Genomic DNA, 17,946 nt, shown 5'->3' with positions numbered 1-17,946 from the left:
AAGCGAGCATATTTAGCGCAGCAAGAGTTGCATTACGTTACGTTTAAAAACGGTTTTATTGCAATACATTTGTAAACAAAACTTGTAATGTAACTATAGATATCAATATATATGTATGTCCATTCTTAATTACTTTTATTCTTATGATAATTTGAGGCCAAAAATAAATTTGTGAGACTATTAAAGGGCAGCTCGAAGAACAGAGTCAATGGAATAGCAAGTGACGAAACTATAACCACAAACGCCACAATCAGACACAGCTACAACGAAAGCAAAATTAATAACGTATAGAAATCATTGCTTACAGCTTAAACTTACCAAAATACTAAAGTCCGATGGCATTGCTTCACTGAGTGAGTAGTAAACGTGGAGTATGGTCGTTGGATTGAGCAGGTAGATGGCATAGGTAATCCGACTGAGACGCTGGAACCAACTCGATTCAAGGAAACGCACCACCCAACGTGTGACTCTGTAGCTGCCTTCGATGCGAAAACTGCAGAAAATTAGATGCGCCGCGGCTGCGGATAATAACGAACGCAGAACTACGACAATGCTGCCCACGACTGCTGGGCTGACCAGCTCCAAGTTTCGCAGCTGTGCAAATAGCCACAGAGTGAATCCCACCAGTGCACATTTAGCCGCCTTGGTAGGAAAGAGTGTCTCAAAGGGAGCTTCCAAGCTGTAGGCATGTGCATAGCCATAGATGCCACCTATGAGGTAGGACGATATGCGGACTAGCGGATTCGTATAAACCCAATTGCCTATGCTATATCCGTCCTCCACTGTATTGGGCACATTCAGGAAGACGAACAGCAGGACAGTGTATATAATATTCCCACAGAGTAGAACCCGAACCAACCGTCGGATCAGCTGTGGATGCCTACGAAAACGAAGCTTCAAATAGATGTTACAATGCCTGGTATGCGTGCCCACCTGGTATGCGTGTACAGCAACAACATTGCCCCTATATAGAACTGCATATCACAGCCGAGCGACCAGGTCCAATTGCAGCACATCTCGCTGACCGGATACAGATTCTGCACGAGTAGCAGATTGCGCCACCAATGCTGCTCGCACTGCTCATCCACGGACTCAACGAAATGGAAGACGGATGCCTCGCGATTATACTTGAAGCTTACCACGGTCAGCAGGATAACGATGCACTGCAGCGGAGCCAGTCGAAAGTATCGTTGAGCCACTTGCCTCAGAAAACGACGCGCAACGCCGGGCAACGTATCGCTGGCAATGCTGCGCTGCAGTGGAACGTTGCCCAGAAAGTTGGAGACGGTGAGGAAGCCGCTAATGAGAGGAGATGGAACTGCTTAGTGTTTGCCTTGTGCAAAGATAAGAGAGAAAAATAGAAGGGGAGAGAGAGAGCACTAGATACATTCATACAAATCCTTTATATATACCTAATGACAAAGAAAACCTCCATCATGAGCGCCAAAGGAATCTGGAAACTTGCCTTGACCAGCTTGTCAGCCAGATCCGCCGAGTGATTCACCGCGAAGAATTGATACCAAATGGTATGCAAGGCAATCAAGGCAAAGGCGCTGCAGACGCGTAATCCGCTGATGACTGCGATCTCCTGACCGCCCAGCTGCCAGAGACGCCGCCAGTTGGTGGCCACATCGAAGCAGCCAAGGATGCGGCTAGCTGGAAGGCAGCCGCTGCTGGCAAGGCAGGCGAGCAGAAGACTCACAGCCAGCAGCAGCAGCAGAGAGCGAACTGCGGGACGGGCGAGGAAGCCAGCGCTCAGCTCTGGGCGCTTAGCGTAGACCAGCTCCAGCTGCAGCCCCATGCGCTGCTCCAAGCTGCCCTCGGCCCTGGCTGACGCTAGGCTCTGGCCGAGCAGCTGCTCCAGCTGCTGTGGATCGCAGCTCTGAGGCACGCAGAGTCCAACGTGCAGCAGTTGCCTGGGCTTCATGCTCGTGGTCAGCTGCCAGCTGGAGTTGGCTCTCAGGTAAGCCACGCTGTAGGCATGCTCAAAGGGCGCAGGCAGTCGCAGCAGCTGCTGATGATTCCTTGTGAGGTCCCGCAGCAGCGGCTCATTGAGTGCTCGGCAGGTGAGGCGATTGCCCAGCCACTGGCTGTTGGCCAGCATGAAGTTGTTGAAGCCGCTGCCAGAGGCATCCAGAGCTACAAGAAGTCCATTTGGAGTAAGTCCAGCTCATTTGCCTTCCCAATTTGGGCAAATCCACTCCACTCTTACCTTTCAGAGCCCAGCTCTGATTCGCCTGCCAGGCGGAATGCAGCTCCCGAAGCTGCTCCACACACTGCGTCGACTCCAAGGTTCCATTCTCGTTCCGGGCAGCCAACTGCGCCAGCTCCAGCAGCAGCGACGTAGACTCCAAGGCGCCGACTAGGACGGGCAGCACTAACAACAGAAGCAACATAATGCCCAAAGATTGCAGCCACCATTCGCATCGAATGCGAGACACAGACTAAGCAGCAACCGATTCAGATCGCGATAGCGTTGAGAGAGGGTGAAGATCTTTTGTTCGCTTCGCACGTAGAGGCAGCATTTTTGTAATCCAACATTTTGGACCCAATCAAAAAGCAGCCCAGAGTCTAGTGTCACTAGACCTAACACCTCGCTCAGACTATTAAAAGCGAATTAGTTTGTTCGTAAGATTATAGCTTTAAAGTCGAAATTGAATGATAGAGAAAAGTCTTCTAATTAGCAAGGAATAGTTCGGTGGAGTGAACCTTTCGATAATACTCTGGATTTCTTTAGATATATGTATATGCATGTATATAGCAGTGTTCCAACTGTAGTTTGGAATTATGGAGAAAGATGACAATCTGAATACTTTGAAGACCCGCCTACCCGATTTTGCGGATGGTAGGGCGTATCCTGAAGAAGAGTCGGTTTTCAGCAGGAAAATGACCCCAAGCACAAAGCGAAAATCATCAAGAACTGGCTCGACAATACAAAATTTTTGATAATGGAGTAGCCTGCACAAAGTCCAGACCTAAAACCCATAAATAATATGTGGACTTTGGTTAAAAAAGGCTCTCAAAGTATGATATAACATAGGCAGAGACAGGGTTGGGGGTGGGAGTATGACTAAACGCATTGCTAGTGTAATTAAAGCTAAAGGTCTTTGCACAAAATATTATTATTATTAGTATATAAAATAAAGAATATTAAATATATTAATTTAAAATGGGCAAAAGTGAATACAAAGCTCATTTTATGTATCCAACTGAAAAACTTTAATGTAAAACATATTTTGACTTCCAAATCGACTCAGCTTGCCTTGAGAATATATATACTTTGTAAGAGCAGCCACGCCTCCATCAGGCAGATGCATACACTTTAACAAAACCGATATATCCTGAAAAACCAACTCCCCCAGTCTATAGGGTATCAGTTAGTCGAGCACTGTCCAAGACTAATAGAAATTTCGTAAGCCCTTGCCTATCAAAGTTGCGCTTTTTAATTTTCGCAGCTAGATATAGTATTTTTTTTTTTTTATATATTTTTTTTTTATTTTGGCACTTTATTTTTTTCTTTTTTTTATTATTATTATTATTTTTATTATTATAATAATTATAATTGGAATTTTTCTGCTTTGTATTTTAATTTTTTATTTTTAGCAATGAATTAATATTAATTTTAATTATTATTAAGTATTACAATTTTTATTTGATTTTTGTTGTTGCTTCTTCTACATGTTTAAGTACGTTAATTAAGTAGTAAGTGGAAGTAATTAATTAATCAATTAATTAGTTAGTTGGCTCGCTCGCAAGTATTATTATTATTAATATTATTATTAAATATATATTTATATTTAACGTTTAACTATACAACAAAATTAGTAAAAAAAAAAAAACAAAAAAAAAACATTTAAATTTAAAATTTGTATATAATATATGGAAGATATATGTATATATAGAAAAATGTTTGTATATAAAAATGTATAGCAGCAAAAATAAAGTGAAAAAAAAATGAAAAAGAAGAAGACAAATTTAGCTGAAAAAAAGCTATTTTTGTGTGGGCCTTTTATATTTATTTGCCGCTAGTCAAATGAAACTAAAAGCCAGAGGAGAGTGAGAGGGGGGGGGGGAAGGGGGAGTGAAAGAGAGCGAGAGAGAGAGAGAGAGAGCGAGAGAGGAAAAGTAAGTGAAAGACAGAGATAGACATATAGTGTTCACTTGCGCTGGCGCAGCTCAATGATGGTGGCGCCAGAGCCGCGACGCAGCTGCTGCTGAGCCGCATGCATATGATGTGGGTGTGCGTGTACGTGTGTGTGTGCATGTGCATGTGTGTGCGTGTGCTGCTGCTGCTGCTGCTGCTGCTCGTCGGCATAGAGCTGCCGCTTGTGCTCATCGCTGCTGCGTCGCACAATGCTCGCCGTGTCCTTGTTCAGCTCGACGGTGGGCGGCGAGCGGGAGTCGAGGGAGTACTTCGGCTGCAAAGGATATTTGTGGCGCGTTGCGGCATAGTCGGCCTCGTCGCCGTGCAGCACGCGGTACAGATCGGGCGCCTGCTGGTGCAGATTGCGCAGATAGAGCTGCTTCTTGTTGTTGTTGTCCTCGATGGCATAGAGATCGTCCTCGTTGCTGGTCGCGATCTTGGTCAGATCCTTTTGGCTGCGACTTATTAGATTCACAATCGATGGACTCTTCAGGCCGCTCTTCAGTGAATTGTCCTTGGCCTGGTAGAGATGCGGATTCGATTTGTAGGCCTGCAGTTGCGACTCCTGTTTGCTGTTGTTGTTGCCGTTGCCGTTGCTGCTGTTGTTGTTGTTGTTGTTGTTGTAGTAGTTGTTGCGTGTCAACTTCTCAATGTAAATGGGACTAGGATCATTGCTGCCATTCATGCCGTGCACATTGAAGCTCTTGCTGCGATTCAACACCTTGGCATAGGTGCGCGCCGGCTTCGCGGGCCCCTGCTCCAAGGCGGGGCCAAGCTGACGCGGCGCCAATTGCTGCTGCTGCTGCTGCTGCTGCGGAGTTGCTGCTGCTGCCGCTGCTGTCGTCATGTACTGCGGCTTCTTCTCCAGCGTCTGATTGTAGCGCGGCTGTGGCCGATATGCGTTGACCGGCTCGTGCAGCTTGCGCGGCAGCGTCTGGGCGTTCCTAAAGTCGGGCTGCATTTGCAGCAGATTGGGCGTGGAGCCACTGAAGCGCTGTCCATGCTTCTGGTAGCGACCCAGCGTTGTGGTTGTTGTTGCTGCGCCTGCGCCTCCTGCTCCTGCTGCTCCTGCTCCTGCTCGGCTGTCATAGTAGTCGTCCTCCGGATACCTGGGTTGCCGTGCGGCGGCACGTCCGTGCGCATGCCGCTCGTAGATGTTCTCCTTGCCGTAGAGCGTGCTCGAATAGGGATCCTCGCCCAGATAGTAGCGCTGGCGCGGACTCACCGACTGCGTCTCGGCGGACTCGGCACGCTTGAAGCTCGCTGCCTGGCGCAGCGAACTCTCCGACTCGTTGCTGCTGTGCCGCAGCTGCCCATTGTGGTTACCGTTGCCGTTGCCGTTGCTGTTGTTGATGTTGTTGTTGCTGTTGCTGTTGTTGCCGCCAATATGCCCGTCAATCACATTGTACTGCTGGTACGTGGTCAGCTGCTGGGCGGCCGCCTGATTGGGATTCGGTGACTGCTCGCGCGATTTGCTCGCGGCGCTCTTCATGCGAAACTTGCGCTCCGCGCTCGCCGAACGAATCTTGCTGACCAGCTTGCGCAGCGAGTTCCCAATGACCTGGCCCATCTTGCTGGGCTTGCTGGTGCCACCGCCGGCGCTGGACAGATTTGAGGTGGACACGGAGCTGTGGCCATTGATGCCCGTCGGATAGCTGGAGGAGCTGGGCGCAAAGCGTGTGCGCTGCTGCTGCTTGCGGTTCAGCGTCATTGTGCTGGAGACCGGCGGCTCCATTGGCACACTGGCTGCCATCTGCCTGGGCCGGCCGATCATGTAGTCCACCTGGGGCGACGAGCTGCGACTGCGGCTGCGACTGCGCGGCGGCGGCGAGTAGTCGGGCGGCGGCTCCAACTGCGTTTGGGCATTCGCTGAGAGCAGCTTGTGGTTGTTGTTGTTGTTGTTGTTGTTCTGGCTTCTGTTGCTGTTGCTGATGTTGCTGTTGCTGTTGATGCTGTTGCTGATGCTGATGCTGTTGATGCTGCTGGCAGCATGGCCATGCTCCACGATCTTCTTCTCGATGGCACGTCGTCGCTGCGGCACTGTGGGCCGCCCCAGATTGCTGCTGCTGCTGCTCATGGCAAACTCCAGCTGGGTGCTGCCGCCCTTGCCACGCCCATTCACTGGCAGCTGACTAACCGGATTGCTGCTGCTGCGCCCATGGCCATGCAGTTGCCCATACGCTGGCCGCTTCAGCGTGGGCTCCTCGTTGCGCACAACGCCAATGCCCGGTGACACGCCCATGCCCACGCCCACGCCCACAGCAACTGGTGGCGCTGCAGGGCGCATGGGTCCCGGTCCGGGTATGGCATCCAGATCGTCGAGCGCATCCCGCGATCCGCGCGCCGATCTGGCCAGAAACTGCGAGGACAAACTCTGGCGCTTCTGCTGCAAGATGTCCTCGCGGCTCACGTAGCTATCGCTGCCCGGAGGCAGCACGTCGGGCGCCACCTGCAGCTGCTTGCGGCGTATCGTCTCCTGCAGATCCTCGCGAAAGGCCTGCGTCGAGAAGTGATTCAGCGTGGGCGCCTCCTTCCGCTCCGACCAGTTCGAGATGCCCTGATAGTATTTACCACGTCCAGCGTCCTTCACATACTTGCGCTCCAGTGTGCTGCGATCGCGCTCTCGCTCTCGCTCCCGTTCGCGCTCTCTTTCGCGCTCACGCTCCCTTTCCCTTTCCCTTTCTCTGTCTCTGTCTCTGTCTACAGTTCGCGGCAGCGTTTGATTGCTGCTAACGGCAACTGCTGCTGCTGCTGCTGCTCCTCCTGCTGCTGTTGGCTGCTGGCTCTGCGATTTGATGGTCACGTTGAAGTAACTCTTCTTGGTGGGCTCCACATCCAGCTCGTTGGCCTCGTCGTCGCGTGAGTCATTCGAGGCCGTCGACTCGCTGCCAAAGTGTGACTCGAGCCATTTCATGGTCTCGCCCTTGCGCGTCTCCTCCTCGCGATCGAAGTCGAGGGGTCGCTTGGTCAGCGCATCTTTGCGATCTGCGAGCAGGGCGACCTCTGCAAGAAAGCGAGAGAAAGAGAGAGAGAGAGAGAGAGAGAGAGAGAGTTTGGTTCTGTTCACAGGGTATCTGGGCTGGCTGGCACTCACCTTTCTGCTGCTGCTGCTGCTGTGTGCGGCGCAGCTTGCGCATGCGATCCGAGAGGCTGTCCCAGTCGCCCGGCCGCTCCAGCGAGCCATCCTTTTCCATTTGCGTTGTCTCCGCCGCGTAGCGCATCTCGGTGGCCACCAGTTTGCCGTCGGCTATCAGATCCACATGCTGTTCGTCCCGCTGCTTGAAGAATCGCTGATTCGCCGCCGTCGTGGTCAGCTGCTCATTGCCCAGCAGCTGGCCCGTTAGCTGATCGGGTTCCTCGTCGCCGTCGAGTATTAGCTCGTGCTGGGTGGTGCGCTTACTTTCGGTCACCAGTGTGCCGTCCTCCTGGGCCAGGCAACGCTTCTGCGTGTCCTCCGAATCGATGGTCTTGCGCGATCGGCTCGTATTCGCCACCAGCTGCGGCCCGAGCGCCACCAGCTGCTTCTGACTCTCTGGCGAGCAGAGCACCGCCTCTAGATCCTCGACACCGTCACGAACGGCCTTCACGTAGGCCTGCAAGAAATCGAAGCAAGCATTATTAGAAATTCTGGCTGAATCAATTACATATCAATTGAGGATCTCTAGCTCAGGTAAAGTTTCGGTAGAGATCTAATGAGATCGGGTGAAGATCAGATGAAGATCGAGTTAGGATCAAATGAAGATCAGTTGAAGGCCAGATGAAAATCAGATAAACATCGAGGGATCAAGTAAAGATCTCAGGAAGATCAATTGAAAATGAGTCAAAGATCAAGTGAAGAGCTGAAGAATGATCGGGTGAAGGTCAGATGAAGATTAAATAAGGATAGGATAAAGATCAAGAGACCAGCTGAAGATGAAGTCAAGATCAAATGTAGATGAGATGAAGATCAAGAGATGAAGGTCAGATCAAGATCTGATGAAGACAATATGAAGACCGAGTGAAGTTCAAGTAAAGATCAAATGAAGATCAGATAAAGATCAGATGAAGGCAAGATGGAGATCGAGTAAAGATCAGATAAAGGTCAGATGAAGGCAAGAAGAAGATCCAGTGAAGATCGGGTAAAGATCAGATGAAGATCGAGTGAAGAGAAGATGAAGATCAGTTGGCGATCAGATATGGGTTACTTGAGGATCAGATAAAGATCGGATGAAAACAGATGAGGACCAGATGTCTTCATCGAATGAAAAAATGAAAAAGTGAATATTAATTGAAATGAATATTCATTGAAAACGAAATAAGGATTATATAAAAATTAACATTCATTTTCATTCTGATTTAACATATATGAGATCATTTTGGTATCTTTATGAAAATTCACTAAATGAATATCACAATAAAATCAATTGAATAACAAATGAATCAAATTTAAAAACAATTTATATTATATCATGAAAAGATCAGCTAAGATAAGAAATACTTAAGCTACCAATTAATGTTGGTATTCGATGAAGATCAAAAAGAGAGCCAAATAAAACCAAATATTAATCAATGCAATAAAAACGAACAATAAATAGATTCCGCCCAAAATTAGATAGACATCGCGAACAAAAGGATGAATCGGAATTATATGATATGCTCCAAAGCAGATTGTCAAATGAAATGCACACTTAAGTGAGCTATTGATCATGTTCGTGTCAAAACGAGTTTGACAGCATTTATAAACTCATGTGATGATCATGTTTATAGAGATTTAAATCAGGCGAACAAGTGAAAATCAATTGATGATACCAGCGGATCAGTTTACATATTAATAGATATGGCAAGATATCAGCTGAAAGCTAAATGAAGATCATTTACCAAACAGAGCAACATTAGATGAAAATAGAAATACAAGTGAATAGATATCAGTATGCATATCAGTTAAATTGAAGTTTTTGTATTAAAATGAGAAAGAAAATTTCTTATGATCGATAAGTAAGATCATATATTGAACTTTGACAGATCCAAATCAGTTAAACATCCTTTCTTCACATATGAACAAGATCTATAAACAAGAAGACGATCTCCTATTAAAGATCTTTAAATAAAAGAATCTATAAATTCGAAAGCAATATATCTAATTACAGTTAAGATCATATAAATATAACTTTGACAGATCATGATCAATTGAAGACTTACTCTCTACGTTAAGCTGAAGGATAAAAGGACACTTTCATGATTCTCACTTTTAATGAACTAGATCTTTGAAGATCTTGAAAATATTTAAGAAAAGGTCAACAGCTAAGATCACATAGATCGTTTAAAGATCTGAAATTGTTAGCAGAGCAAATCACGATCTCTTTATTGGCAATAAATATAGAACACTTGAGAATGTCTCAAGAGATATCTAACTGATCTTTGGCTAAAAAAATCGCATTTAAAAAGTAGAAATCAGAGCACACACAGTTTCTATACATATTGAGATCAGTTTGAATAACAATTAAGGTTAATATACGACCCCGAAAAGCAGAAATTGAAATTTACATAGGTAAAACGACTTTCTCACAGTTTTAGCTAAATTTGATGTCGATTGAGCAGGAAGTTGAGAAATGAGCTTTGCGATCTACAAACAAAAATCCGGATTCATAACGTGAAAATTATCAAATGGAACAAAAGCCGGAGACAGACAGACAGACGGACGAAACAATGGATTCACACAAATTTCTATCATTAAATTGTTCTGTCTGTGTATATATATGTGTGTGTGTGTGTGCGTTGAATGTTGATCAGGTTGCATCATCGACATGGTCGATGCGTCGAATGCTTCTTGCTTTAAAGTCGATGCAATTGCCACACACACACACACGCACACATAAATATATATATATATATATATATATGTATATAGATATGCATATAGTGTAACTTAGAGAACGGCTTGGCTTGGTATTCAGAGCAAGACATAAACCACAGTGCACCACACTGCACCACACTGCACCACAATTTACTTCGTTTCGTTTCGCTTTTCGCAAGTGGGCGGCACACCATTCAATTTACAAAGCCAACTTTTGCAAAATGGCAAATAACGGTACAGAATGCGACACCTGAACTGAAGACGCATATGAAGAAGAAGAGGAAGAAGAAGAAGTAGCTGAAGAAGATAAAGAAGAAGCACCAGCAGCAGCAGCAGCAATAGCATTGCCTCAAGGTCAGCTCGTGGTTGGCTTTGTCCCTGTTGTTGATGACAAGCAAAATGCACGCATCGCTGACTAGAGAAAGACAGAGAGAGTGAGAGAGATAGGGAGAGTGTGGAAGTGAGAGGGAGAGACTCTTTAGCTTCACTGAGCAACCACTTGACCACTTGATGGAACATTCAGTTATACATAACATGGTGTTGCTGTTGTTGTTGTCGCTGTTGGCGACCTTGTTTAACGGTAACGCGCGTAGAAAGTGTTTTTTTGTTTTTGTTGTTGTTTGGTGCTTTTTTTCGACTTTAGCTTCAAGCTGCAAAACTTGACAGTCAGCTACAGCCACCACAATAACATGAAATTCATCTTCTCCCCTGCCAGCTCCTACCGCTTACCCCCCTCGGCCCCCCGCACATATCGCTTAAGCCCCCCTTGGTACTAGTCTGCAGCCGCCGGCGGCGCTGAGTTCGACTGCTCATTGAACGATCGATGGACACGAATTCATTAAAGCACAAAAAAACAACAAGACAACAACAGCAACAACAACAACAACAACATTGATAAAAAGTAAAAGCGTTTAAATACCCTACACTACACAAATACTGAGCTTCATTTCATTTCATTTACCTATCTCAGCCATTTATCTCTTAATGGAGAACGAACTCCTAATGCGAACAAGCCAACCAGCATAACCAAATTTGGTAGCTCGAGCTCCAAGAGCTGTCGAGTTAGCTGGCTTCACAAATGGGGATGAGCAGTTGATTGTTTCAAAATATGTGCAAAAACTTTTGAAATCTTGGACATTTTTTATAGCAATTTTTAAAGTTACATTTACTTTATTTCACCTTACAAGCATGATGGTCGTCGTGAATACTTTCGTTTTACTTTAATTGCACATAGATGGTATGCCTAAGATATATACCAAATATAGTAGCTCTAGCTCTGATAGTTTACGAGTTACTTGGGTTTGTTTTATATTTGCACTAGAATAGAGCTATCAAAAACAAGACTTTAAGCAATTTAAGTAAGCTCTTATAGAGCAGAAGTTGTTCATATATATAAGCTTTGTATTTTTGATATTTTTAGTAGGATTCACTAAGACTTCTTTTACTCTATTTTAATTATTCGATAAGGAGTGCGTACTGCCCTTAAGACTTTCGAATTATTTCTCATGTATATGAAATACGTAAGCTACATAAAAAATGTTGTGGCTCTAGCGCTTATAGTTCCTGAGTTCCTTGGGATCATATAAGGGCGTAGACAATATAAAATCCTTTTTCTTAATTTTTTTTACACAATAATTGAATAGAAGATGTAGCCACATACCAAGATCTCTTTACTCTAGCGCTTAGAGTTCCCGAGTTACTTGGGATCATATAAGAGCGAAGATGACATACAATTCTTTTTCTTAATTTTTTTACACACTGAGATGTAGATGATAAGCATAGGTACCATACCAAAATCTCTTTACTCTAGCGCTTAGAGTTCCCGAGTTACTTGGGATATTTTTATAAACAAAGTTATGAAGGGAAGTATATTTACAAATTAACAATTTTTTATACATATATATATGTTATAATTATTATTAGACTCGAATTGTTATACATTTCCATGCAGTTCAAGGCCCTATTAAGTCAACTGATTTTCGTTTATAGGGTATACGCGAAACTAGAGATCGTAAGCTGGATTAGTGGGCAGGCGGAGCAGAGGCGGAATTTCGGATTCGGAGGCTGTTTTGGCTGAGCTTTATACAAATTTTTAGCTGGTTTCTTGATGTTTTTTAATGGCGCCAATGAAGATCATGATAAATGCTTATGGCTAAGATAAAATCGTGATGACGCTGCCAATGACGCAGAAGTGCGAGACAGAGGGAGTTGGAGGCTACCAGCTGGAGGCTAGGGGCCAGGGGCCCGGGGCTAGGGGCTGGGGGCTGTAAGCTGAGGGCCAGCGGACATTGTCAAGAGTTTTGTCATTGGACAAAAATGCGAAAAACCGTTTAGTTGTTGTTGTTGTTGTCTTTTTTGGCCAGCAGCTAATGTTAAGAGTGGAGCACAAAGTGGAGTTCAAATTGAGCGCACACACATGCATGCATACGTGTGTGTGTGTGTGTGTAGTGTGAGGTATAATTTCAATTCGAGAAACGCTTTGGCCCGCTTGCGAGTTATTCAAATGAATTGTGGTTGCTGTGGCATGCCAAGTGGCTTAAAGTAAAACAAAAAAAAAGAAGGCAAAATACAATAAAAAAAAAAGAAAAAGAGAAATGAGCCAAGCGGCTGATTTGTGCAAAAGTCTTTTGGCCAGGCTAACAGCAGCGACTCCCAACTTCGATTTCGACTTCGACTTCGACTCCGTCTCGATTCGCGAGACCAGTTTGCCTTGGCTGGTTGTTCAACCTCCAGAGCCTAGACGCTGGGCCATGTTGTTATTGTTGTTGTATGATTATTATTATTGTAATTCAGTTAACGTTTCAAGCCAAACAGTTGACAGCGCTAACCACAAAACGCCAACGCAGCTGCAATCGCCGCTTGACCACTTCACAGCCCAACCAACCAACCAACAACAACAGCAACAACAACAACAAACAACACACATCCAGCTAAAGTTTTCGGGGCAGAGATTGGCATACGCTGATTAGAGTGCGAGCGGCCCAGCGAAAAGTCGATGTGGGCACATGGGCGCAAGCAAGCAACAACAACAACAACAACAACAAGAAAACAAGTTTACACAGGCAACAAGTACAACACACATACACACACACACACACGCACATAGCTGCAGCTGCCAACAAGCAACAACAATAAATTCAAACTAAAAATTCAAATTTGAAATTCCAACAAATATTTTTATAGACAAAACACAACTATCTATTTATATACACACATGTATATGTGTATGTGTATGTGTGTGTCCGCGCGTCTGTGTATTGGTATGTAGTTAGGTTCATGGACCTGCTGCAGACACGCCTAGAATCCAAACGAAGCCAAGCCAAGCCATGCCAAGCCAAGGCAAGTCAAGTCAAAGCAGGAGCAGCCGCCGTCTATTGATTAAACTGGGCTCCAGAACAGGTCTTCAGTATACATGTCTGTGTCTGTGTGTGCCTGTGTGTGTGTGTGTGTATGCCTCATACAAAATCATCTGCTGTGGTACACAACCTTTTGGCTGCCTGGGTAATTGCCAACTACCGGTTTAAAGACATGCTCCTAAGTCCAACTCTTACAGTCAGGCGGCGGCTGCTGAGGCACTGAGAAAGAGAGACAGCTAGAGAGAGGGCTAGGAAGAGAGATGGAGAGAGAGACGGAGAGGGGGCTGCTTCTAAGATCTTCGCACAATTATTGGGTAGCCGTACAAGCGTTATTAAATGGAGTTAGAAGCTGTTAAAGCCGCAATATGTATGTATAACGACTGCCAGCCAAGTTCGTTGTCTAAGTCTTTCGTTTTGAATTTTTCCTCAAGCCATTTATAAAAATATGCTTTTTTAACTAAGTCACGTAGATTGAATTAGAAGTTGAAAGCTGTTGCCCTACACACACACACACACACACACACATATATATATAGCGAGGCAATTGAAGTTTTATAATCAAGTTTGTTGCTCAAGTCTTTCATTTGCAGCACGCGATTATTAGAACTAATCGATATAGCCTTTGTATATACAATACAGAGCTGCAGTCAAGCAAGCAAGTTCGTTGCCTAAGTCATTCGTTACATCCTTGCAAAACGATGGCAGTTAATCGAGTTCGTTGCCTAAGTCTTTTGTTTATGACAAGCACTTAATTTCAACTTCCCCAGCTTCATCAGCTCACATACTTCACACAGCAATTTAGAGCTCCACAACAAGTTTGTTGTCTAAGTCTTTTGTTACCTGAAGCTGATCTTGTTGAAGGCATATTCTGAATGTAGTCGGAACATATACTAAATGCTAAACAACAATCGCTATGCATAAACAGCAGCTCTGAGCTTAAGTTCGTTGTCTAAGTCTTTCGTTTAGTTCAACTTTTTTGCCCATTTTTGGTAGCATTGAACATTCAAATGAAGCGGCAGGAGCTGCTAACTAAGCACAGCCAGACACACCACCAGACACACACACATACACATATACATATAGAGAGGTAGATATGTATACATATCTATGTAGCTATAAGAACACCTTAGTCCAGTTCGTTGTCTAAGTCTTTCGCTTGCAACGCCCCATGAAATCGATTACATAGCACATTCAAATGTGTGGTCAAGAACTGGAAGCAGCTCGTTGTCACGCACACGCATGGACGTGCACGATCATGTCGGCGCGGGCAGCCCACGGACAAGTTTGTCGCCTAAGTCTTCTGTTTTGCACTCTTTTTGCTTCCTTACTTTTCGCAATGGATATGAAAGAACTTTTCAGTTGAGCTGCACAGGAGCTCACACACACGCATACAAAGACTCCATGCGTGTGTGTGTTTGTGTGTGTGAGTGGATTTGCATGCAGGCGCAGCTATATAAATAGACTGTAATCAAGTTTGTTGCCTAAGTCTTTGGTTAGTTTAGTGAACTCGATTACATAGAACTTTCAAATGCAGTTGCAATGGCTGTTACCGCACACAAGCGCACACACAGACACACGCACACAGCTGGCTGCAATCAAGTTTGTTGCCTAAGTCTTTCGTTTTTTTTGCACTTTTTTATGGATTTATTTAAATTTGTTTCGGGTTTTTTTGTTTTTTTTGCTTGTTTGTTAACTCATGAAATGTTTCACATAATATTCACAATATTCATAACATACACCTATTCGCACCTGGGTTAATTAAGCTGCCGTTGGCCAAGCGTTTAGCGCCCCACGCACAGAAAAAACACACAACCGCAGTTTATCTTCTCTTCGCTCGTCGCTCTCTTCTCTTGGAATTTTTGGGCTGCTTCTCTTGTTTATATTCGGTTTTGCTTTAGTCTTTCGTTAATAACGAGACCTAAGACTATTATTATAATTTATTTTTTTTTTTTGTTTCTGTTTTTTTTTTTTTAGACTAAGCGGGGCGTGAGTATCAACAAAATCACAGGCGGGCGTGCGTAGGAAAACAAAATTACACCAAATACAACAACAAAAAACAACAACAAAAATTATGAAAAAAAAAACACAGCCACAAAGGGTTGAGCAGGCGAGTGTCAGCGAGTGAGTGAGAGAGAGAGAGAGAGAATGCGAGCGAGAGACCGTTTCAGACTAAAAGATAAACTAAACAAAACTTAAGATCAAGATCTTAGACGAAATTATAATCGCGCGAGTGATCGAGTTGTTGTCTGCTCTCGGCGCTCGCTCAGCGGCGACTGAAGACAGCCTCAGATGCAGCGCGCTCGGCTCGTTGCGGCAGCTAACAGCAGCAGCAACAGCAACAGCAACAACAACAGCAACAACAACAGCAGCAACTCTTTTTAACTTTCGAATGAGCTTTAAAGCGGCAGCAACAAGCAACAGCAACAACAGCAACTGGTTGCCGCTGCCCATTGGCAGTTGCTGCCTTTGCCTATACCCTGCATGCATTTGCAGCACCAGCGAACGGGCGTGCACGACTAGCGAATACCTTAAGAGAAGAGCTGAGTTCGATTTTTAAATTCGTTTTGATCGTTAGTTCTTAACAAAATGATCATATATACATATGTATTGCATACCTGTAATGTGTTTTCAACAATATTCATTAATTTATATTCATATTTACTCATTCATACTCATTCATTAATATTCATAAATTCATTTTCATATTTATTCATTCATTAATTCATATTTACATTTCTTCATTCATAATCATTCATTCATTTTCATTCAAAATCTTTCATTCATTTTCATTTTAATCATTCATTCATATGAATTTATTCACATTGATTATTTTATAATTTCATTTAATCATTCATTCACTAATATTCATTCATTCATATTCATATTTATTCATTCATAAACATCCATTCATATGCATTCATTCGTATTCATTATTTCATACTTTCATTTAATCATCCATAGTCATTCATTCATTCATATTCATATTTATTCATGCATAATCATTCATTCACTCATGTGCAAAATCAATATTTGTGCATATTTGTGCATTCATCTTCATTCATACTTTATATTTGTATTTGCTTTATAGAAAATAAAATATAAAAATTTTATCGATCAGAAATAGGCATGATTTATCGAACAAAAAAATATTTTATGTATATATATATATATATAGAACATTTATGGCATAGCCTTTGTAACTATAGAAGGTCGTTGCATTAATATGGAAATACAGACAACAGACAGGAAAGAGGAACGAACAGACAAAGAAACATGCCTATAGCGACTCAGCTTGTCAAGCTAATGATATATAAATATTCTATATGAATATATGTGTATCAAAGCTGGCAAATACTCGAAATAATATCTAGAAACTTGATTCATATATGTAGGACTGCCTATAGGAGGCAAAGGCCGGTATCAGCAACGAATGCTTAATTCATAAGTACGTATATCTGTATGCCGCATTCCATATACCTCATTACAAGGCCTTATATCATATCATTCGCAGTTTTATTTTATTTGAAAATTGTATGTAGATTTTTCAACAAATTCTCTTTCGTTATCGATTTTTCCTATTTATTTATTGATTTCATATCTATGGCTAATCACTATATGGTATTTACCGTCTTTTTATCTTTTTTATGGTTTTCCATTCATCGTTCTCTCGCTCTTCCATTATCTTATCTTTCATTCTTTCTTCTATCTATCTATCTATCTTCTATCTTCTCCATCCTATCGCTTGCTCGCTATTTGTCATCACCCTTTCCCTTACACACGCCATTCGCTCTCTTCTCGCGTTCCTATTGAATTGCTATCCGCTCAGATCACTTCACGCTCCACTACAGGGTATGACGCTGTCGCGCCACATCCACAAAGTGGACTGTCTACTTGTTTCTTTAGCTTTTGCTTTTTTTCACGCCAAATTGATTTTCAGTTATTTTGCATGCCAATTTAACTGTTGCGTCTCGGATTACCACAGCGCCGAGTGCTGCTGCTGCGGCTGCTGCTGCTGCAGCGTGGCATTTTCAGAATTGTTGTTGCTTACCTCGTCTGTGATGTCGCCCAGGTGCCTGACATCCTCCGTCTCCAGGTAGTCCTTGATCTCCTCGTGCGATATGACCCGTTTGTCGTCCACTTGGCGCACCAAGCCGTCGCTGGGACGCGGCACCATGCGCTTGACCAACTTGCCGCCATCGATGCCGAACGCCTCCTGCAGCTGGGCAAGCTGTGTCTCGTTGGCAGCGCCCGCTTGCAGCGCTGCTGCATCGATCAGCTGGGCATCGCCATCCAAATCATCGGGCAGCCCCAAGTCACGTTTCTGCAAATGCCAAAGAATGATAAACGTAAGAGATGGAGGGGGAGAGGCAGGGGGCAGAGTTGGGCTATTTACCTCCGAGGTCTCCGTTTCCTGCTTGTCCGTATCCTCGGTTGTATTTGTGGAGACTATTGGACCCGAGTCCTCAATCACTTTGCCATCCTGCAGCTTCACCTGTCGCTTCACACGCGTCTCGATCTGTCTAGTTGTCGTCAGCTCCGTCTTTCGCTTCGTTATCCATTCCTCTGCAAGAAGAAGAGCAAAAGACAAATCTAAGTTTCTCTGGCATACTTTA

At 44.1% G+C, this 17,946-nt stretch overlaps 2 protein-coding genes across 7 annotated transcripts in view; both read right to left on the bottom strand.

The window, feature by feature from the left end:
* Positions 1 to 41: 41 nt before the first annotated feature.
* LOC108618046 (O-acyltransferase like protein) lies at positions 42 to 3,407 on the bottom strand. The gene is made up of 5 exons (XM_089475978.1): positions 2,213 to 3,407; positions 1,413 to 2,139; positions 934 to 1,299; positions 319 to 880; positions 42 to 260 (listed from the first exon to the last, which is right to left on the bottom strand). The coding sequence occupies exons 1-5, from the start codon at positions 2,394 to 2,396 to the stop codon at positions 126 to 128; spliced, it is 1,974 nt and encodes a 657-aa protein (XP_089332104.1). The 5' UTR covers positions 2,397 to 3,407; the 3' UTR covers positions 42 to 125.
* A 263-nt stretch (positions 3,408 to 3,670) lies between these two features.
* Positions 3,671 to 17,946, bottom strand: part of chas (chascon) — a 34,639-nt gene continuing 20,363 nt past the window's right edge. For 4 of the 6 annotated variants that reach the window (XM_089475967.1, XM_089475968.1, XM_089475965.1 and 1 more), the window contains exons 4-7: positions 17,727 to 17,896; positions 17,382 to 17,654; positions 7,239 to 7,737; positions 3,891 to 7,147 (exon numbers count right to left, since the gene is read on the bottom strand). In XM_089475967.1, coding sequence (XP_089332093.1) covers positions 4,158 to 7,147; positions 7,239 to 7,737; positions 17,382 to 17,654; positions 17,727 to 17,896 — 3,932 coding nt within the window. In that variant the 3' untranslated portion in view covers positions 3,891 to 4,157. Of the gene's footprint in view, positions 7,148 to 7,238; positions 7,738 to 17,381; positions 17,655 to 17,726; positions 17,897 to 17,946 lie in introns of all 6 variants that reach the window. The other 2 variants (XM_089475964.1, XM_089475962.1) reach the window with 1 other exon arrangement.

This window comes from Drosophila arizonae, chromosome X (assembly GCF_054131065.1).
Source record: "Drosophila arizonae isolate 15081-1271.41 chromosome X, UAZ_ARI_1.0, whole genome shotgun sequence".
NCBI classification, from domain to species: Eukaryota; Metazoa; Arthropoda; class Insecta; order Diptera; family Drosophilidae; genus Drosophila; species Drosophila arizonae.
The sequence above is the reverse complement of the archived record's forward strand: the minus strand, read 5'-3'. Positions and strand labels throughout refer to the sequence as shown.